This window comes from Haemaphysalis longicornis, unplaced genomic scaffold (genome assembly GCF_048455015.1).
Source record: "Haemaphysalis longicornis isolate Haplotype H1 unplaced genomic scaffold, Haemaphysalis longicornis Haplotype H1 scaffold_1, whole genome shotgun sequence".
Lineage (NCBI taxonomy): Eukaryota > Metazoa > Arthropoda > Arachnida > Ixodida > Ixodidae > Haemaphysalis > Haemaphysalis longicornis.
In genome coordinates, this window is record NW_027526203.1 from 241,136,802 (window position 1) to 241,159,339 (window position 22,538).

The following is a 22,538-nucleotide window of genomic DNA, read 5'->3' on the forward strand; positions in this document are numbered from 1 at the left end:
CGCGGAACTTGTTCTCCATGTTGGCGGCCTGGACACACAGAACGCCGTGTGCCTCGTTGCACACCAGCAGCACGTTGCTGCTTTCCACGCAGCGGGCCCCATGGTTGGCGTTGGGGTCAGGGAGGCGAGGCCCTGCTGGATGAACTTCAGCAGGTCCATGGATGTTGCCACGCAGCCGCTGGAACTGGTAGTCGGCCGGTCTGCGGAACACGCCGGTGGGGCGGTCGACATCTGCTGGAAACTCCGTGTCCATGGCGACGAATTCGTGCTGCTGCACGGCACGGATGGTGGTGCGGAACTCGTTCTCCAGGTTGGTGGCCTGGACATGGAGAACGCCGCAGGCCTCGTTTCACACCAGCAGCCCGTTGCTGTTTCCAGCGCAGTGGACGCCATGGTTGGCGTTCGGTCAGCGAGGGGAGGCCCAGCTGGATGAACTTCAGCAGGTTCACGTTGCCGCGCAGCAGCTGGAACTGACAGTCGGCCGGTCTGCGGAACACCCCGGTGAGGCGGTCCACATCTCCCGGGAACTCCGTGTCCATGGCGACAAAGTCGTGCTGCTGTACGGCACGTATGATGGTCCGGAACTCGTTCTCCGGGTTGGCGGCCTGGACATAGGGAACGCCGCATGCCTCGTTGCACACCAGCAGCACTTCAGCGCAGTGGAACCTATGACGGGCATTGGGGCCAGGAAAGCGAGGCCCAGCAGGATGAACTTCGGGAATTCGTCGTTTCAGCACACCAGCTGGTACTGGTGGTCGGCTGCACTGCGGAACACGCCGGTGGGGCGGTCCACATCCCCTGGCAACTCCGTGTACATGGCGACGAAATGGTGCTTCTGCACGGCATGGATGGTGGTGCGGAACTCGTTCTCCAGGTTGGCGGCCCGGACATCGAGAACGCCGCGGGCTTCGCTCCACAGCAGGAGCACGTTGCTGTATCCAGCGCAGCGGACCCCATGGGTGGCGTTGGGGTCACGAACGCGAGGCCCAGCTGGATGAACTTTAGCAGGTTCACGTTGCCGCGCAGCCGCTGGAACTGGCAGTCGCCCGGTCTGCGGAACACGCCGGTGGGGCGGTCCACATCTCCCGGGAATTCCGTATCCATGGGGACGAACTCGTGCTGCTGCACGGCACGGATGGTGGTGCGGAACTCGTTCTCCAGGTTGGCGGCCCGGACATCGAGAACGCCGCGGGCTTCGTTGCACACCAGGAGCACGTTGCTGTATCCAGCGCAGAGGACCCCATGGTTGGAGTTGGGGTCAGGGAGGCGAGGCCCAGCAGGATGAACTTCAGCAGGTCCACGTTGCCGCGCAGCCGCTGGAACTGGCAGTCACCCGGTCTGCGGAACACGCCGGTGGGGCGGTCCACATCTCCCGGAAACTCCGTATCCATGGGGACGAACTCGTGCTGCTGCAGGGCACGGATGGTGGCGCGGAACTCGTTCTCCAGGTTGGCGGCCCGGACATCGAGAACGCCGCGGGCTTCGTTGCACACCAGGAGTACGTTGCTGTATCCAGCGCAGCGGACCCCATGGTTGGCATTGGGGCTTATGCCAGTGTTGCTCGCAGCAGGCATCCTCATACAGGCGGGGCTGCGTAAATGTAACGGGCAGCTATTAGGAAGAACACTGGGTTGATTTAAACACACAGCCGAAGTTGCCACTATGGCGACGGCGCTCTTCTTCTTTCTTCTTGCTCATCTATACATGCTACAACGCGACAGTGCGATTGTCCCTCTAAACACGTTTATTCCTAAATAGCGAGAAAAGCCGTACGTTCACCTGCAGAACGCAGTGTTATTGAAGAACACATGGTTGCTATGATGGATGACGGCCAAGTCTCCTATTCAAATAATTTGTGGGGATAGCTTCTAGCGCAAGTAAAGAAATACGGTTTCATTCGGCTTGGCGGTCATTATCAAAACCGAAAATATTTAGTTCTTGCCCCCTGTGGAGATGGTTAACCAGCGAAACTGAACATAGTGACTTAGTGTTTACCTTAACGTTTATCACGCAGGTATATTTGTGCTTCTGATCCCCAGGTGGTCAAAATTAATCCGGAGCCCTCCACTAACTACGGCGCGCCTCATCGCCTGCGTTGCGTCGGCGCGGTCAACCCTACAATCAATAAATTTGTGCTTCAATGCGAGTAGCTACCGTGATTGGAAGTTTGATGCAATGCTGAGAAGCCAAGGGTTTTAAGGTACGAAGAACTTTTGTGCAGTTGATCTGTTGCACGCCTACTTGCTTTCACTGCATAACACGTTTATGCTGTGCAGTGAAGCTCGAAGGTTGTGCGCTGCAGTTTAGCAAAATGAATATAAAATTGAATTTTTAACACCGTTTCGAATAATCAACATCCTCTAATGATACAACTTCTGTACTGCGATGTGGCTGTAATATTAGACTTTATAAATGGATGTTTCAAAAATCGGTGGGTCAAAAAGTTCAAGCAAACAGCTGACATTGAGCTTTAATGGAATGTCTCATAGAACGGAGCTTGGAAAGCACGAATGTTTCATACCGTAATTGTGTGTCATACTGTGCCATATGTGGCTGCACACCTGCAGCGCCATTTCTGAACCGAGGATGATGCACCCTTTTTGTACCCCTTAGGTGGGTGCTTTTGCAGGAAAAGCTCCTACCTATGTTATTTTGGGCAGAAAAGGGTACTCCTGCGGCGAAAGAATCCAAGCACCCTGAAGGGTGTGCTTGGATTCTGGCGGTACTTGTCCGTGCTAAGCGCATGATATGGTTTGGACATTCCAAGCTCTAGCCCGCCGAACGCAAAGTAACGCCTTGACTCCAACGCGAGTGCTTTTAATAACAACTTTGATGACACCACTGTTGAGAATCGGTTGAAACGGAGCAGGCGACGCACGTCGGTGTTATATTTTTCTTCGGCGTGCGGCCGCAGTGGCACGAGCCGCGCGATCAGCCATGTTCGTGGCTATTTCAGTGTTGCCAAACGAAGAAATTGACAGCTAAACTTTTCAATGAATACCGGCTATAGGATGGGTCAAAGATAAATGTTCTTTATAGTTCAGACTGCTGTGTCCACCTCATTGCATTCGGAGGGAAGGAAGTTCACAATTGCTTGTATCTTGATATTTGGTATGTGCTTGGTTGTAAAGTTTTAAGGGAACTTGCCAAAATGTTTATTAATAGACACCTCAATCATAGTTTATGGTTGTGAATTAGTTTTAGTCTCAAAATTCATGCACAGAATTTTGCAAACATTCTTGTTTCTTTTTTTGTGTTGCAACATTTACTGTCGATTGTAAAAGTTTGTTCGGAAAACGTGGTTTCATTCGTCTTGAGTCTCAAAATTTTTGACACAAAAGAAATTGTGCAATTTATGGTCAATAGAACTTATAAATGTGGTTGTCTGCCTTTTAAAAAAGTTGTGACGACAAATACCAATACAAGTTCTCTACGGGTGCACATCACATGGGATATTGTTTTTGGAAGCTACCACCAGAAAACATGATTGCAATTGTAGTGGGGGTCCAGTTCTGTCTAGTTGTATCACTTGAATGCTAATGTGTAGTGAGCACACTGATAACGGTTTTCAGTGGTCCCTCTAGTGTACCAATGTTGTGATCGTCACGTGCATGAAATTGTGAAGTTCTATTATTTCTTCTTTTTTGGTTCAGACTACTACGTTTTTTGTGTGTGTCATGTCAAGTTAACCGATATTTCAAGACATCCGAGTTTGATGCCACGAGGGATCACTGTATATATAACTTAAAATTGTGCCATTAGTCATAAATTGTTGCATTTCATTTACTTACAGAGCCTCCAGACATACACCTGTCGCCATGAATTGCATTAGGACACCATGGGGATAGGTCGCAAGCCTCCAAGGCTATGGTGATGACATGCACAACACCATGGTACTGCGCATGCCATCACCTTTAAAAAACGGTGTGAGGATGCTCAACACCCTTTTTTGAGCTCACCACCCTTTTTTTGTTCTTACACCCTTTTTTCTTCCGTACACCCTTTTTTTGCGAAAACACCTTTTAAAGGTGTTAGTTGAAGTTGAAGTTTATTCATAAAAAGTAAACGGTTACAAAGAAAATTTACAGACAAGGGTCCCGAAGTCAGCGACTGCACTGGGACCCTCGATGATGAAGTACGCAAAAAACGTTACAGAAGCAGCAGTGGAAGCGAAAACAAGTGCAATAAAACATTTGTGAAGAAAACAAATTAGCAAGAACATGTAGTGCATGGTTTTCATATGGAAGTTACAAAAATATTAAGCTATGTACATCAACACGGCATTCAAAAAACAAATTATCATTATACATAATTAAATACTAACGGTTTACAAAAGTACACAAAAAACTACTGTGCAAACAAATGACGAAAGTCAAACCAGCAAAACAAAGAAATTAGGAAACATATCAGGCTAGAAGAAGATTTTTTAGAGATTTTTTAAAGGCTGTGATAGAATGTGATGATTTAATATTAAGTGGTAGGCGGTTCCATAGATTAATTGCGGCAAAATGGAATGTTTGCTGGCCATAATTAGTTTTTACCTTAGGTAACAACAAGTTATTATTCAAGGCAAATCTAGTAGTGTTATGGTTTACTAAAGTACCTACGTCAAGAAGTTCAAAACATAATTGGTTGTTGAGTAGTTTGAAAAAATAAATACCTAAGTTATAATCAAACAATGCTGTGACCGATAAAACTGAATAAAACTGTTAGCCGAACTGTGACCGATAAAACTGTTAGCCATGGGACAAGGTTTTTACACCCTTTTTGGCCAAAAAGGGTGTAAAAAAGTTTAGTGTGCAGCATAAGCGCTCCGCACCAACGCCGCCTGTTCCCGAAAAATGCACTTGGTAGGCCTAGGGGGTTCCGCACGCCGATCAGTCATGCGGCACTTCCACAAGCTAAACAATCCTAGCAGAACGAAAACGTCATATGGCACCCGATTAACGTCCTCAAATGGCAAGAAGCGAATGGTGTAGGGGGTGATGTCTATGTCCTTTTTTAGTGTCCGTTGCAAAACGTCCCAGAGAGACACGGCGTCACGGCACAGCTCAAAACAATGCTCAATAGTCTCTGGTTGATTGCACAAGCGGATATTGTCTGACCAAGGAATCGACATTCCTTTTTCGCGCAGCCATGTTTTAACTGGAAGCGTTTGCGAATGAAGCTTAAAGAAAAACGTTTTGGCATTTGGCGGCACGCACATACGCTTGACAGGGTTTAAAACATTGTTCTTCGCGGCGGCAACTTTTCTGATGGAGGCGAAAAGCAAAAACGCCCGTGTGTACGAGATTTCGGCGCACGTTAAAGAATCCCAGGTGGTCAAAATTAATCCGGAGCCCTCCACTACGGCGCGCCTCATCGCCTGCGTTGCGTCGGCGCGTTAAACCCCCCCAATCAATCAATCAATCAATCAATCAATCAATCAATCAATCAATCAATCAATCAATCAATCAATCAATCAATCAATCAATCAATCAATCAATCAATCAATCAATCAATCAATCAATCAATCAATCAATCAAAACATTGTTCTTATGGTCGCGCAAGTATGGCTGGCGATAAAGAGGCACGGTGAACAGATTATGAATTAAAGTCTTCTTTATAGCCTTCCTTGAAACGCTGAACAGGTACTTCAGAGAAAACCGCACAGTAAGCGAAAAAAAAGTATCCACAACTTCCTTTAGGAAACCCCATGGCGGCTTCCTGTTAACCTTACCCGTAGAAACAAGGAGAAAAGGTAAATGGTAACTTATGCGCCCTTGAAGTATAGTAAGTAAAAGTAGATGATCCGCCAATTTGTAGAAGAAAAGTCTAGACACAAGTTGGTGCACAAACAAATACCTTAACCCAACATCACCAGACCCTAAAGGAAGATAGAAATTATCCTTTCGCATTGGCTCCCATTCAGAGACCCACTCGAAGATAGCAAATACTCTGTGTAGAGCCTGGACTTTCGCCCGCGCACAGTGCAGTACTTGAAACACATAAACAAGCTTTGCTACCAAGAAGACATTGCAGTTGCGCACAGAAAGTTCTCGCCCCATTCATGCCTGCGAGGTGCGCTTGACATGCGTGAGTGCTGAAGACCAGTGTGGCCCTGAGTTCCTTATTTGGTGCAAAGGCACGTCAAGGTATTCAAGTACCGTATTGTCCCAACTAATACCCGCAAATTTGGAAGGTTTGGCTCCCCACTGGCATATTCATGGCCGCTCCAGACACGTCACAAAACTCCTTAGTCAATATAAGGACTTCGTGAACACTACGCTTGTGTTAGCGTCATGTGGAGCTCCACATGACGCTAACGAAAAACCACGTATCCTTGGGCTCTGTTGTATGCTAAGGCAAAGAGCTAAGCTCTATGTACAGTGGAAACAATAGAGGCGATAATGGGCAGCCAGGTCTAACAGACGACCTGATATGAACAGGCTTCGAGAGAACGCGATTGACGACAAGTTGTTTATTACAATGTTGGTCGAAGTGGTTTGGAAAACTCAGGCGACAACCAAAGAATCCGTCACGAGATGGTTTCGCGTTCAACCATTGTCGTCGTTAGACGGAGGGGTGCATGAGTTTTTAAAAGCTACCTTGCTTAATATCTGACATTTATGCATACCGCATTAAAAACGAAATTTTAAGATTCAGTTTTTCTTAACCTCCTCGTTGTCAGGGCAATGGTGTCTTGTGTATTGGCCCGCTTAATGGATTGATAAATCAAACCTTAATTTCGGAAAGAAAGGGACAAGGAATAGTGGGTTATTGGTTTCGAGGGGGTAGCGACAAGACCACGCCTTGCAGCAATCTCCAGCGCTCGTGTCAGGGCCCAAACTAGCATCGACGGGTCGATGCTGAGCATCGCACCTTCCAACTGCTCTGATTTAGGTAATTGCAGACCGCTAGGAGGAGGGTGAACTAAATCTCGTCTTAGGAATTTTACATAGAGAGCATTCGTTTCGGTAAGGTCCTGAATAAATCAATGGCAATTTTCTGGTGGCATAGATTTTATTAGTTTAGAGCTGCCTCCAGGTGGCTTGCTACATATTGTTGAGGGGTTTATGAGGGGGAGGATACTTATTTATGTCTAGGCGATAGTGCATAACCATCTGACGGAACGTTTTCACGCGTTCCCTGGACGATCTGAGGGAGAAGCCACCCACTATCCGTTTGACAAAAAAGCCCGCGTAATAAAAAAAAATAGTGCCCTTCCACTATGTGAAGAGGGGTGACCTGCGAAGCCGGACGCAGTACACGAAATGCACGAAACAAAACACGTTTGTCTGTGATCTGCGGTGGAGTAACTAGCACTTATCCCAATGAAACTTTGATGGATTCGAGGTTTACTCTAGTGGACAAACATGGAGCTGTGGACAAACATGAAACGGCGGCGGGAGCGGCTTTCGGTTGTTTTCGCACTCATTCGCGCTTCTGCTCCGGCAGACGCTCTTATGATTACCACTGTGCTTCCTCCGAGCGAAGGACACGCGTCTGTCCATAGGGTGTTAAAACCTGGAAGGACTAGAGGTTTATTCTAGTGGACAAACATGTGTCTTTCTGTTTTAGTCCCGCGTCGTGGGCATCTCACTGTTTGTGTAACACACCAACCCAAACCCAAACCGCTTGACCATTAAGGACAGCTGACAGGTCGCATTGAGCCGCGAGACTTACACGTTTAAATTTCCCGCCGGCACAACGCGCATATCATCGGTAGCGCCATGAAGACTATACCTGCACATGCAAGCCCCCCTGCTGCACCCCCAACCAGTGCACTTATAAACCGGCAACGGGAGTTGGGCGCGTTCTTCGGCGTAGAATACACGGGCCAAAATATCGCGCGGAAATCCTTTCATGCTGAAAAATTATCGGCTCACGTTGGCGTTTAAAGCGGGCAGGTTGCTCTAATAACGCTTGATAAGAGCGATACCGCCGTTATCAGCCCATTGCGCAAGTTTTGAAAGAGACATGGGTGGGGGCGAGGGGAATAACAAAGCGGTGTTGGCGGTGGCGAGGAGGAGCGCTGTAGCGGCGCCGAGTAAATTGACTTCACCGGAATGAAAACTGCTGGAGGGGAGGGGGGGGGGGGGGTGAGACATATCCTGCTTCAAATCCTGCACACCTCCGTCTAACGACGGCGATGGTTGAACGCGAAGCTTTCTCGTGATGATTCCTTTGGTTGGCCAATTCCACACTGTGAGTATGTGCTACTCTGGAGGTATACGCACCACTTTTCTAGAGTACCCACAGCAACTCTCGGGTGTGAACTCCATTGGCGTAACGTTCGGGCTTGGGTGTACACCACGAATTGGTACCTGCTGCTTGGCGTTCGCAGAGCAATCGGATAGACTCCGGCTTCATAACGCGGGGGGCTGTTACGAATGGGCCAGCGCCGCAGTACTTCCCCGCATCACTCCTCGGCTGTGCGGCGAAGCCACTCGTGCTCCTTCGAAAACAGGCGCAATCATGTCGGCAACAAGTTGCGACAAAGCCTCGTCAGACGCTTCGCTCTCTGCGCATTCGGCGGCTGCCTGCGGCGGCTGAACTTCGGCGGCTGCCTGAACGGCTCGTCTCCACGCTCTTCAAGGACACAGAGGCAGGCCCCGGTGATCGCAACGGAGTCCTCCTCTCTCCCCTCTCTCGGACTCAACGTGCCCGAGGCTATGAACAGCTTACGAATTCTGGAAAGAGTGTAGTGCGTGTTCCAGCGTGTTGGCGTTTGACCGTTACCGCTTTCGGGTATAAATAGAGCTCCCAAGCGTTGTAAACCATTCCTGTTAGAGCAGCGAATCGATGTTGTCGCTCTGTACGAGTCCTGTATTGTAACCTCGCCCGTCGGGGCATTGTTCTTTGGCTTCGGCTCACCTCTCGCTATGAAGTAAACAGTTACGTTAGCCTACGGCTTCTGGACTTCTTCACGGCTGCAACAGCGGCTGGCCGTTCGCATCATACACGCTACCACTCGTATGTCGGAGGCCACGGAGCTCGGATCGGGTGCCCCCGCCCGGTCGCAACAACTGGTGGCAGCGGTGGGATTTGTCTTCGCACTTGCCGGCGATGCGGTTGTGTCTTCCTGTGTTGTTCTGTTGCTTGCCTGACCAAGCCAGAGACGTTCTTGGGGAGCCACTACTCGTCCAGTGACCCGCCCGGTGAAGCTCCAGCACGGTGTCGTACAGCCAAGGCCTGGAGTCGAGCGTCTGCCGAACACTTCACTTCGACAGCATCCCTCCGGACAACGGTTGCAGACCCTTATCCATCGGGATCTCGGACCCCCGGCGGAGAAGCTGTTACGAATGGGCCAGCGCCGCAGTACTTCCCCGCATCACTCCTCGGCTGTGCGGCGAAGCCACTCGTGCTCCTTCGAAAACAGGCGCAATCATGTCGGCAACAAGTTGCGACAAAGCCTCGTCAGACGCTTCGCTCTCTGCGCATTCGGCGGCTGCCTGCGGCGGCTGAACTTCGGCGGCTGCCTGAACGGCTCGTCTCCACGCTCTTCAAGGACACAGAGGCAGGCCCCGGTGATCGCAACGGAGTCCTCCTCTCTCCCCTCTCTCGGACTCAACGTGCCCGAGGCTATGAACAGCTTACGAACTCTGGAAAGAGTGTAGTGCGTGTTCCAGCGTGTTGGCGTTTGACCGTTACCGCTTTCGGGTATAAATAGAGCTCCCAAGCGTTGTAAACCATTCCTGTTAGAGCAGCGAATCGATGTTGTCGCTCTGTACGAGTCCTGTATTGTAACCTCGCCCGTCGGGGCATTGTTCTTTGGCTTCGGCTCACCTCTCGCTATGAAGTAAACAGTTACGTTAGCCTACGGCTTCTGGACTTCTTCACGGCTGCAACAGCGGCTGGCCGTTCGCATCATACACGCTACCACTCGTATGTCGGAGGCCACGGAGCTCGGATCGGGTGCCCCCGCCCGGTCGCAACAGGGCCCAGGTTTGATTTGATTCCGACCAAGGGAAGCGTGTTTTTTCTTTCACTTCACTCACGATCATCCATCATCGATGATGATGGTGATTGCTATTGGTTTCCCCTTTGTAGCGGGGTCACCTTACCAAAAAGGTCCAATATACCTATGTTTTATATTCTTGGTTTAATACTATAGCTCTGGTTAGGGCAGCCACAAAAAGCTTATTATGCACAAAATACTTTTTTTTTCCTGTTGCAGGTGGTAACTGTCCTGGGCAATATTCCCCTCTCTGCCTTTCGCCCACCAGCATTCTAATCTTCTTTTCGTCCCCTCGACAGCCTTGAAGTTAACTTCCTCTGTGATACCCTTTTATCCTAAGGCTTTTGGAAGCGGAATATTTCCCTCGTGTAGATTTGGATGGATACCCTCGCATTCTAACACTATGTGCCGCATAGTTGTTTCTTTTCCCCGCAGACCACGCATAGCCCATCATTTTGTGAATACTTCCCCACAAAACTCTTAGTTCGCAGGCAACCTGCTCTAGCCTCAAAAAGCAAAGCAGTGCCCTGGGAATTATCGTAGAAATTTTCCTTTCTGATGATGTCCAAATTCTCCGCCCTGTACATCTCCAACGACGTTTTAGCTTCCATTCTTTCACCGACAGAGAAAGTTGGCTTTGCTGCAGTGCGTATTGACGTACAACGGCATCAGTGAATACAGTAAAGCTTCGCTTTAAAAAAAATATGCCGGGGCAGACCAGACTGCTGTACCGCGAAACAGCGACCCACACTCTAAAAGCGCCTACTTTTAAAATACATTTTAAAATTCCTGGGGATGAAGAGGGGTACATGGTGCTTTCATACAGTGTTATAAAACCGCTTACATCACACTTGGCAAAGTGCCGTCCCACCAATTTACTTTTATATAGAGCTGAAGCCAACCCTGTAGAGGCTCGTCGCACAAAATAGCGGCTGGAAAGGATGTTTCCGCACAGGTAGGCAACTGTCAGAAGTTTCGTACCATTTCTTGTAGATTGTTACCTGTATAAAAACGCAGGTAGAATTTGCTTTACCTAGGCGTGAAAGGAAGCTCCATACCGAACTCGCCTAAGTTCGCGGTCGGCGCGGTTCCCCTGCTGCATTTACTTACACGCTCTGCATGGGAGTTCACAGGAACCATGAACGCAAAGTAAACCGTGACGTTGTTTTATTTGAAAGTAACAGCCTTTGATAACATATAGCGGCCCCGCAGGACGTTGCATTCACCAAAAACGAAAATAAGTATTGAAAATCCTTCAAGTTTCAGTCTAACCAACGTCAACGGTGGCGTAATGTGGGAAAACAGATTTATCAGAAATTTAATTTCACGTTAGCAATCAAGAGGTACCGTAAAATAAGATTGGAGGCACCACTAAATGTCATAAATCTCGTAGCACGGATGCGCTAGAATTCTGCCAAATGAAACTGCGGCTTAACACGATTGCGTCTAACTTTCCAACACAAACATGCCTGCTCACTGCAGTCACTAAAAAGTTAATTATTGAATTTTAGTTAACTAAGCCAGCGACATCAATAATTACCACCTCATTCTGCGTCCAACTGGGTGCATAACCTCCTTGTAGAGGTAGTCTTCACGTTACATCTAAGCGCCGAATTAAAAAAAAAATCTGTCGGCTTTACTTTGATGACCCTGTGTATAAAGGCCACCGGCTCATTGGGAGGAGTGGGGAAGAAGTGTCGTAATTTTGCAGCGTAAGCTACACTGGCCGAGGTGAAGGGCCGTGCTGCGCAAGTGCAAGGAGCATTGGATTGGATTGGATAAAATTGGATTGTATTGGATTGGAAATCCAATCTAACTGGAGTACGGGTGTGTAGAGAATTGGGTCTGCACGTTCGCCGGTCTCCGCATACCAGAGGAGTGACATTATAGACGCGGCAGACGCACTGGCGCCGGCGGGTGCCCAGCTGTGCGCCTCCGTTGCGCAGTAGCCAAGTCTGACGCTGCGCCGGAGCAGCTTGATAGCCGTTCCGCGTGGCTCCTGGAGAGCCTTGCTGCGCATGCGAGAGAAGCAGTGGCTGGACCGGACTGGACCGGACTGGATTGGATTGCATTGCATTGCATTGCATTGGAAATCGTTTTAGCAGCAGTAAGCATGATAATCAGTTAATCCTAGACAACCAGGAAACCTAAGAATAACCAGCTGAATCTTAGCTCACGCTACGTATATACTGGCATAGCCTAGCTAAGCCCCTGCTATTTTTTCGCAGCCATCGTAGGCCGCCGAAAAAGTGCGTCCTAGCAACGGCGCCGAAGGCCGGCCCACCGAGGCACGACGTCACTGCGCGGCCAAGCCGGTAGCGAACGGTCGGCGGGAAAAGACGAAGCAGACGACAGTGGAGCGAGCGACGGCGGAGGAGGCAGCGCTTGCGCGCAAAATACAAGCAAAAAAGGGCGGCTGACCAATATGGCGGTTCCGGCGGCTGTCTGTAGAAGTGACGTCAGGGCCTCTCCTAAGCTTTTCTTTCCTCCATGTTAGGAGGAGTGTGGACAAATGCCATGCACTAGATTCTCTTTGTCATGGGGAGGTTTGTACTGCCCTCTTATGTTGCTGTTACGCCAAACAAACAATTTTTATTTCATTGCCATATATAAAAGCAAACTACGGCACGTTATCTGTATGCTCCGTGATCGCTGACTTGGAAGCAGTCTTAAAATTATTATTTCTTTCGAAAATATGCTCTAAATCGTGTGCCATGTGAAACTGCGCCTGCTGAGAATTCACGGGGTTTTCACGGAGCCGAAGGTCGGTGAAATTTTTTGCCCTATTTCACGGCGACAGCAGCCGCCATTTTCAAGCGGTTACGTAACATTACATCACTTTTACGCAGGCTGAAGTTGCCAATGTGGGACGTGTCGTTCGCGCCAACTGCTTAAATTACATCACGCCTTCTCAGCGAATTACATACAAGCCGTATTTTTCTTGAATTGCAAAGACAGGCGTACATTGTCATGTCCGCTACATTTAGTCTAGTTTTTCATTGCCCGTCAAGAATCATGCGCTTTCAGTGAAGATTAATAAGGCAAACTTTAGAACTGGTGCCCGTACACGTCATGAAACGTCAAAATGACGAAAGGCACACACAACCGCTTTGTCAACCGGAAGCACGTGACCAAATTTGATAGCCAATCAGAAAAGACTTCCGGCAAATTCCCAGTTCACTGTGAATTTGTGGAGTCGAGAACAGGGCCCCAAGACTGAAAGGGTGCCAGTTATCACTTTTGCCTATGCCTCCACCTCGTTGTCAAACTAAACCCCGTATACACAGCAGGCACGTCACAAAAGGGAGGAGCTTTGCGCCGGACCTCACTGTCTTGCATGCGTAATCATGCGAACGGCAATTAAACTTCGCAGTTCGATATCTTGGAGTAGGGAGGCGCTTGAAGAATTCTGCCAAATGAAACTGCGTAGAAACAAGCTTGCGCCCAACGTTTCAATACAAACACGCCTGCTTACTTCAAGCACTAAAAAGTTAATTATTCAATTTTAGTTAACTAAGCCAGCGACATCAATAATTACCACCTCATTCTGTGTCGCCCTCCGCGCATAACCTCACTGCAGAGGTAGTCTTCACGTACAATACGCGGCAAACGAAACGGGAACACCAAAATGTGAATCAAAACACGCAAATCGCCCGATTTCTTTCCATACAAGTCAATGACGCGTGGCTTGGTTACAAAAACTAAGGCCGGAAATGTGGATTTTCCAATACGCAAATAGCGCGCCATTGTTAGACTTCAACGAACAGTATTTTTGAATGTTGCGTGTGATGATTCATATTTTCGTGTTCGCGTTTCATTTGCCGCGTATTGTACATCTAAGAGCCTAATTTAAAAAAAAAATGTCGACTTAACTTTGATCACCCTGTATATTGTGAGGGAGAATCTCCGCACATTCTTTTCAGGAATTCAGTGGCGACTGGGACTTGCCACAGTGCGAATAACTAGACGAGGGCGCTTGCAAAGGACATAAAAAATATAAACTTGAACTAACACAGACACACAGCAGGCAATTACAACTCAAAGTTAACCGAGACGTACATAACCCTTAGGAATACCAAATCTACAGAAAACACAAAGAAATTCCCCACCAAAGGCTCGCCGTGATTAGGCGCTGTCCGCAGGGTGTCGTGGGTTCTGCTGCCGATGCGAGGCGAGACGTCGCGGGGCTACGATGACGTCGTCACGCGTGCCGGAACGTCGACGAGGAAGACGCACCGTTGTCCTCGTATACAACGGTCTGTTCGGCACTCGCATACAATCGGGTGCCCTATAGCAGCGGGCAGGAGGCACCGGCCACTGACGGTCGACGACGGGCAGCAGCCAGCGGGTCGTCCAAAAGCGGAGCCCGCTAACGTTGCGCGCCTCCACGACTCAGGAGTTGAGCCTCGGTTCGGGATGCCAAGGCGCCAGGTAGACCCCTCTCGAGCTCGGGTCCCGAAAACTCGATGAGCTTTGAGTCTTCCACCTGGACGTCGCACTCCTCGAACCTGCTCCGTGCACTCCTCCCGGTGTTCTCGTTCCAGCCTGGTCTCTCCAGCTCCTTGCTTGTGGCCACCTCCCATTGGTCCACGTCATTCCCTCGTGTGGCTTGCCGCTTCTTCTTCCTCGGAGCAACCACACCGAGGGCAATCCTCGCAGTCCGCATTCGCGCCACGAGCACTGTGCGGGCATGTTTCGGCCACGGTGTCCTCGTCATCGTCGTCATCGTCGTCATCGTAACAACGAGCTTTCCGCCTCACATGCCCTCCCAAAAGTTTGTTTTATTAAAAACGGCACACGGAGGTGACAAAAAAGCAATCGCGGACAATCGTACTGACGGATCCAGTTCACAGCACCGTCAAATACACTCGGGGAACACCACACACCGTCGCGTAGTTCTGGAGGTGAACATTCACACAATAAATAGTTCACATAATCGCACTGGAAACACCCCCACGAAATCATGAGTCCTTCGGCATCGTATTTGGTCTTTGCGCTAAACATATTTAAGAATCATGAACCCACTAGCCCCCCTACAAGTTTTTGTAAATTATCTCCTGATTTGCCTGGAGTGAGCTGAAGGGAATGCAAAAAAAAAAAAAATCATGCACCCCTCTGTCTAACGACAACGATGGTTGAACGCGAAGCTTTCTCGCGATGAATTCTTTGGTTGGTCAATCTTACACGGCGAGTATGTGCTACTCTAGAGGTACCCACCACTCTTTTAGAATGCCCACAGCAACTCTCGGGTGTGCACTCCGTAGGCCTAACGTTAGAGTTAGAGGTGTACGCCGCGAATCGGTACCTGCTGCGTGGCGTTCACTTCGACCATAGCTCCAGCCACCAATCGGCTGAAGGGAGTGGCTTAAAACATCTTAAATTGCGCTAGGACATCTCCTAGCGCAATTTAAGATGTTTTAAGCCACTCCCTTCAGCCGATTGGTGGCTGGAGCTAGTAATTTGTGTACTGAACAGTGCGTGTTGTGTTGTCGCCAAGCAGGCAATAAAGAAAAAAAAAGTCAAAATGGAGCAATAGGATAGACGCCGGCTTCATAACGCGAGGGACTCAGATTCGAGTCCGGCCACGGGAAGCGTTTTTTTCTTTTGCTTCACCCACAATCATTCATCATTATCGTCAGAGAAAGTTGGCTTTCCTGCAGGGCGTGTTTGCGTACAGCAGCATCAGTGAGGACTAAAGCTTCACTTTCAAAAATCCACAAGGAACAAAGCATATCTTTGCACCGCTTCGGACAAACTTTCTGAGCAATATCAAGACATGGTATATTTTGCCTTTACATTTGTTTCAAAAATGTTGTTTGTTAAACAAGTTCCTGAGAGGATAAACATGAAAGGACTTCGAATTACTCAAAAAAAGTGGGAAGTAGAAAAATGAAATAACTCAGACACACAGATTAGGTGTGAGTTTTGCGGCAGAGAGTATGAGCCGGTGGGAGTAGCGGGAGCACAAGCAGCAGCTGCTGTCAAGGCGTTGGGTTTCATAATTAAGGTGCATGTCGATTACGCGGTGATGGGGAGGGAGGGCAGGGAGTCCCGTTGTTGGACGTGAACCCGTCGTGGAAGGAGTTGGCGTTCTTCACTTACGTGGCGCTCAGGCCGTTGTAGCGCCCGCAGTATTTGGCATCGTTGATGTCATCCTCGAAAATATTTATATCATCTCGAAAGCCGCACCCGTCACAAAACGGTCACTGCTTGGATGGTGCTGAGGCCAAATCCATTCAAGCTCAAGCTGTTTGGCCGCCTCCTGGTGGCTGCCTGTGAGTTTGGCACACAGCACTTCACGGGGTACTTCACGTCGCTGATGTCCGGGAAGTAGATGCTGAGCAGCTCAGAAAATCCCACTCCCCCGAGGGCAAAGTCCATGAGCACCACATGCATGCAGACGAGTCATTACTAGAGGAAAAGCTGCCCGGCCAGCCCGTGCATTGAAACCGTGCTACACCCGGGCTACACCCGGGCGCAGACATGATGCCACCCTCACAGCGTTGCCCGCTGTCTTTTTGCCTACTAGAGTTGGCGGCAGTAGTGGGTATTCACCTAGTAACCAACGCATTCCATCATGGCAGCCACCGTTGCTGTGAGTAGAGTGAACTAGAATAGGGGAGTGGCCCGAGCGGGCGGAGACGGCGCTGCTTTCGGCGTGCCGCGCGCCGTCGACCACCGCTAGGGTGGCTAGGGGCGCTGGTGCACGATCTCGCAGCCGGTCAGCTGCGCCCGCGCTGTCGCCGTAGCCCTCGATCAGGCCTGACGAAACGTAGAACTTGGAAGGTGGTGGGGGCACGTGCGTTCGGTGGAATCGGTGCGGAGGTTCTGACGTGTTTTTAAAAACAGTGAGAGAGTGCATTTCGTCAAGGACCAGCATGTGAGGAAGATGGCGAAAAGAAGCAGTGTTGTTCTCGTTCCTCTAAAATAGGAACGAAAGCTCGTTCCTCGTTCCTTCCCAATTTTGAAACGAGTTCCCGTTACAAGTTCCTTTATAGCGAAAGGAACGCGTTCCAGTTCCACTTCGAAAATTGGAACGTGTCGTTACATTAACGTTACAATTAGGATAATCCTGGGGCGATATTAATTGAGAAATTTAAAACTCACATCGAACTACGTATATTATACGAATATTAACACCGCCGGCAGCAGATTATCTGGTGATAAAAATAATCAAAAGAAAATCTCCTAGGCGAATTTTTTCAGGGAGCACATGACAAACTCCAGGCGGCTCTGGGACATTTCGATGCGGGATGTTTCGGTGCGGAAATTTCGGTGTACGGACATATCGGTGTATGGGCGTTTCCGTGCATGGACATTTCGGTGTACGGACATTTCGGTGCGCAAACTTTTCAGCGACCAAATTATCGGGTGCTTACCTGTTTGCGACAGCCGTTATATTTTTATTTCCGCTTAATGTGGGTTATGGGCAACAATCTGGGCAGTGAATTTATTTTTTATTTTTTTAAAGAAATTCTACATTTATATATTTTTGTTTAATACCTATTCCTGGGGACACCTGTTTTGCATCCCATTGAATTCTTTAGCACACGTTTTTTTTATTTATGACAGGTTGTTAATTTATATTCCCTCTTTTTTAGCTAAGACAATTAACCGGTGTTTACGATGGTCCGACGCCTTTTTTGTATTTTTCTTTAAATTACACAACCTCAAATTACATAAATTACATGCACAAACTCAATATCCAAAACGTAACAAACATTACCTAGCCCCCGAGAATGCAGAAAACCTTATGAAGGGTATTGCGTCGGCTGGGTGGCCTTGCTAAAATTAATTTGCGAACACTGGTCTAGGATATTGTCGTGGAGGAAGAACGGGCCTTTTTGAAAACAGCCCCAGCTTCTAATGTCCTAAATGTTGATTAAGCGCGTACAGGTTGCGCATACAAATTGCACCCATCCTGTTCGGGAAAACCAACCTTCGTTTTATGTTCACATGCTTACATTCACCACATTTTATTTCTTTGTCCTAGCGCCCCCCCTCCCCCCTCCGCGCCTACCCGCTCGAATCTCGACCAGATTTCTTTTGGAGTCATATTATTTTCGGTTTCCCCTGAAAATCCTACAGGCGTGGCGGAGTTCACGGTCTCCGACGCATCACCGCAGTGATACAGGAAAAAGCTTTACATTCACGAGGAGCTCACGAAACCTCTATAATGTGACACAAAAAGCCACCCAAAAAGCCGCTGAGAAAACAATGGCCACTATCGTTTGCTGGCTACGCCCTTCCGCGCGTCCTGGTCATACCGATGGCGGCCCCACTCCAGGAATCGCTCTTTCTTCGCCTTCAGTCTCCCCATTGGGAATTAATTCTTCAAGTCGCGCATATCATGGACACCCCAGGCATACATTGCTTTCTCCCATTATAAGGAGCAAAAATATTGAATAGGCTAGTGTGACGAGAGCGGTAACAGTCATCTTCAAGTTTTCGAAGTCCAGTTGACGCAATGGTGAACCACAAGTGACAACCCTCTCTCTCTACCAAGGGGGCTGGTAGCCGGCGGGGCTCAACCTTCCCCTCCCCTAAGTAACGCCACCGTAAGTGCGATCGTTGGTTGGTTAGTTTTAAGTAGAACCGACACCGAATGCAACGAATACGAGATTTATTGAGAAAATATTTAAAACGGAATGCACACGCGCTTAATCTACCTCGTTTTTCTGTTGTTGTTTTTTTTTCGCGGATGTTTTGCTGTGGGGGGGCAGGATGGACTAAAAGAAGCAGCGTCTTGCACCGTTGGCTGAAGTGAAAGCAAAGCGCTTTGGTAACACCTAAAGTAGTAGGGTTGTTCACATGAATGTTAAAATAAAAAAAAAAGGTTGAACGGATGCAAATTGACAAAATTAATTTTTACCATCTACTACAGAAATTGGGTTTTATGTGGCAATGCTCCGCCAGTATTTAGCGTTCGTTTCCACACATGGTGGCGGAAGCACAAGCATCGAATATAAAATCATATCAAGTCACGAAATTACAATATTAAATCTAAAATGTTCAAAGAATGCCTGGGACATCCCGTGACTCAAAATGTCTGGACCAAGACGTCATGCACCAAAATGTCCGTGCACAGAAATGTCCGCACCGAAACGTCCTGCGCGTAAATGTCCGACACCGAAATCTCCGGATCCCGTATTAGACAATCTTTTCCCGCCAGGGATCAATTTTATCGGCCATAAGCGCGTCCTGGCCTCCCCAGGCAAACGATGAAAGGTGAAAAGCATTCTCTCGGCTCTCGGCTACGCTATTCACCCGTCGAACGCCGCGTAAGTTCAACCAGCATGAAAGCAAGCATAAGCTGCGGCCTGCTGCGTGGTTATTCTTCTGCCTTTGACCTTCGAGGAAGCACTTACGGCTGAAGGGCGGGAAGAGAAACGCAGTAGCGACTTGTGGATTTTTGTACTCGAGCCTTGGCACTAAAAACAGCCAAATCCTAGCGATGTAACGGCAGGAACGCCGTTCCTGCCGTTCCTTCAAAAACGTAACGAGTTACCGTTACAGTTCCACCGACCCTTAATGGAACGGTGGCGTTCCTCCGTTCCTCCAAAAAGGAACTAGTTCCAGGAACGTCGTTCCTTGTAACGCCGTTCCGTACAACACTGAAAAGAAGGTCTGCTGCGCACTGTTTTGCCCAGGCATCAGGGCGCGAGACGAAGAAGCTCTAAAAAAGTGGAAGCGCAATCTGCGCCGGCAGAAGAGAGATACACAAAACTTTTTATCGAGCTTTTAGGTGGGGTGGTTTCTCATTTTAGTAACCATGTGCCATGCCGGCTCGACTGGCCCTCTCGACCAGCAGAAGTTGATCTTGAGGGAGGGAGCTGGACAGCAGTATCTCCCACTGCTCAGGAGTAGGGGAAGGAAAGGGAGGGGTTCTTGACGCACTCCCATATTATGTGCCATAGATTGCCTGGTTGAGTACAGATTTTACATTGTGCGTCGAATTCTGCGGGAAATAACAGATGTATCCTGACTGGATGGGGAAACGTATTTGTCACTATTAGGACAAGCCCCTCACAGAATCGTCGGCTGCAGTGTGCGAGCTCCACTTTGTGTACAGGCCGTTCTGTACAGGTTTGTGCTGAACATGGAGAACGCGTTCACTGAATGCTTCAGTCTTCTTGAGCTGCATTGGGATAGCATCCTTGACATTTTGAGTGTGGTGCAGGCTAAGCAGCAGTGTGAACTTGGGTGCAGTGATCATTGTAAGGCTGTTGCGGCAGAGGTGCGTTTTACCTCACGACCCGCATTCACTTCTACATCAACAGAAGCAATGCAAAAAGACGGCAATCTGCGAAGTATGCTAAATTAGGTAAATGCCCGTAGTACTGGACCAAATTGCGAAATAACCCGCCGCGGTGGCTCAGTGGCTAAGGCATTGCGCTGCTGAGCACGAGGTCACGGGTTCGATTCCCGGCCGCGGCGGCCGCTTTTCTGATGGAGGCGAAAAGCAAAAACGCCCTTGTGTACGAGATTTCGGCGCACGTTAAAGATCGCCAGGTGGACAAAATTAATCCGGAGCCCTCCACTAAGGCACGCCTCATCGCCTGCGTTGCGTACGCGCGTTAAACCCTGCAATCAATCAAATTGCGAAATAAACTGTGACAGTACACTAAAAGGTAATCTGTTCTATCTCGTCCACTGTATGTATATTATAAAAATTGCAATCCGGTTTGAAAAGGTGAAGCTGGGCCATTAGCTGTACACAACTTTGCTTAACATGTAGCATTGCATGTAAGTGTTAACATTAGTTAGATACTGTTCTTTTTTATACTAATTATAACAAGAAATAACTACAAAATAATTTGCCTTTCGCCATGATAGCACCTCTGATCTCTGAAAAATCGTAAAGACTCCATACCATATTGGCAAGCAAGCAGCAGTTAGTTTCGTTTTTGTGCTGTGCGGCGGGTTTAAACTTCCTTTTAGGAGATTGGGGGTGAGGGTGGGGGTGGTGTCAACGTGCTTATTTGCGCACATGCGCCGAATAATACATCAGAGTTCACTGCAACACCAGGGCTAAAAAAATTGTCGCTCTTAAATGCTGCTATACGAGCAATAACGTGTTTTTAGAAGCACGATGCTCTGCCATGTGCAGGGACTAACAGTCCATGCTGAACACCTGCCAGTTCGCGAAAAGTAAGTAATTATCGTTCGTCAGGCAGTATTCGGCGTGTTGCGGAGAACACAGGTGACAGTTCATTGACATTCAGAAGCGCCCGCGCCAGAAATAAAGCTCGAAGCGAATCAAAATCGCGGATAGCGGAACTAAAGTGCCTGCAACCAGAACGGCCCACCACATCGAGGCCGGAGTTCTTGTGCTCGACATGGAGCAGGAGTAAGTAAAGCAAAAATCACGTTTGGTCGTTTAGAATCTTGCTTAGCTTCTGAATGCCTTTGAAAACCGAAAGAGAACATTAGGTCATCTTAGCCTTGCTCTTACCATCACAAACTTCCCTAGAGGTCTGGTAGCATTACTGGCGGTGAAATAAAATTTGTTGGATGAGAATTGCTTGTACATATGACCCTCTTGCTTTTTCTGTGTTTATTTTTGCTTATGATACACGGGCTATTGGCATTGCGATGGCCCATTATTTTTGATGAAAATAAGAATGCTGATGACCACAATCTGAATGAGCATTAGCCAGAGCTTTCATAATCAGCTACAGCATTACTGGAACCCAGCTTCGGTAATGCAACTTCGTCATCATCCTTGTTGCTGTGAGCACGCTAGAATGGAAGCGTGGAAATTCTACAAGGTCTGGTGTGACACCTTTGTGGCCACCGGTTTGATGTTGGCATAAATGAGAAGGCTGTGCTACACATATCGAATTCCTTCGTTCTATCGCGTATCGCATTCGCATATCGCATTCCTTCCTTTTATCTAGTGTATACAGCTGGAGAACGTCTCCAGATGGCCCTGGCTGAACCGATACGTGCAGATGTAACTGTCGCAAATAATAAAATTGAGATTTCAATGTATTGTCGGCTTTCTTAATGGCTGCCATATGCAATGCACATTAAAGGAGTACTGACACGAAATTTCAAAGCTGAGATAACTATGTAAAACGCTTCCTTTTTATCAGGAGATATCTCCCAGCAAGTTTCAACAGCAACCGTTCAGCGAAACACATTTAAAATCCATTTTAATCTTCGCCCGCACGAGAAAGCCCAGAGCGGGCCGACGTGACATCATCTGCTACGTGCCCCAAACTGCCGACGTCGGGGCTCCCGTGACGAAGCCGACGCGCTGGCTGTGGTTGGCGCGCGCTGCTCGGGCGTGTGTACACGTCATGGTTTTGGGACTGACGTCATGCTGCCCGGGCCTGTGGGGACGGCGAAGACCTCGGCCGGTCTGTTACCCAGTACGCGCTTGAAAACGGTCTGTACAAGGTGGTATAGCGGTCTGACAGACTTTCCCGGACTGGCCATTCCCATCCACGACCAATGTCAACAGTGCAAACTGTGCATTTTGGTGCCACTGACAGAGTGAAATGTGCATCTTGTGAATAGGACCTTACAACTAGAAGTGTGTACACTGTGTGAATTGTGATGAATTGTGACCTCTCCCTTTCTGCTTCCCCTC

The 22,538-nt window shown here is 48.6% G+C and overlaps 1 protein-coding gene and 1 pseudogene across 1 annotated transcript in view; both read right to left on the bottom strand.

Moving 5' to 3' along the window:
- Nucleotides 1-1,234: 1,234 nt before the first annotated feature.
- LOC144143257 (arylsulfatase I-like) overlaps nt 1,235-22,538 on the bottom strand; it is a 66,091-nt gene continuing 44,787 nt past the window's right edge. Inside the window, exon 5 of the mRNA XM_077675042.1 lies at nt 1,235-1,590. Coding sequence (XP_077531168.1) covers nt 1,330-1,590 — 261 coding nt within the window. The 3' untranslated portion in view covers nt 1,235-1,329. The remainder of the gene's footprint in view (nt 1,591-22,538) is intronic.
- LOC144174632 (uncharacterized) lies at nt 4,793-16,336 on the bottom strand (annotated as a pseudogene).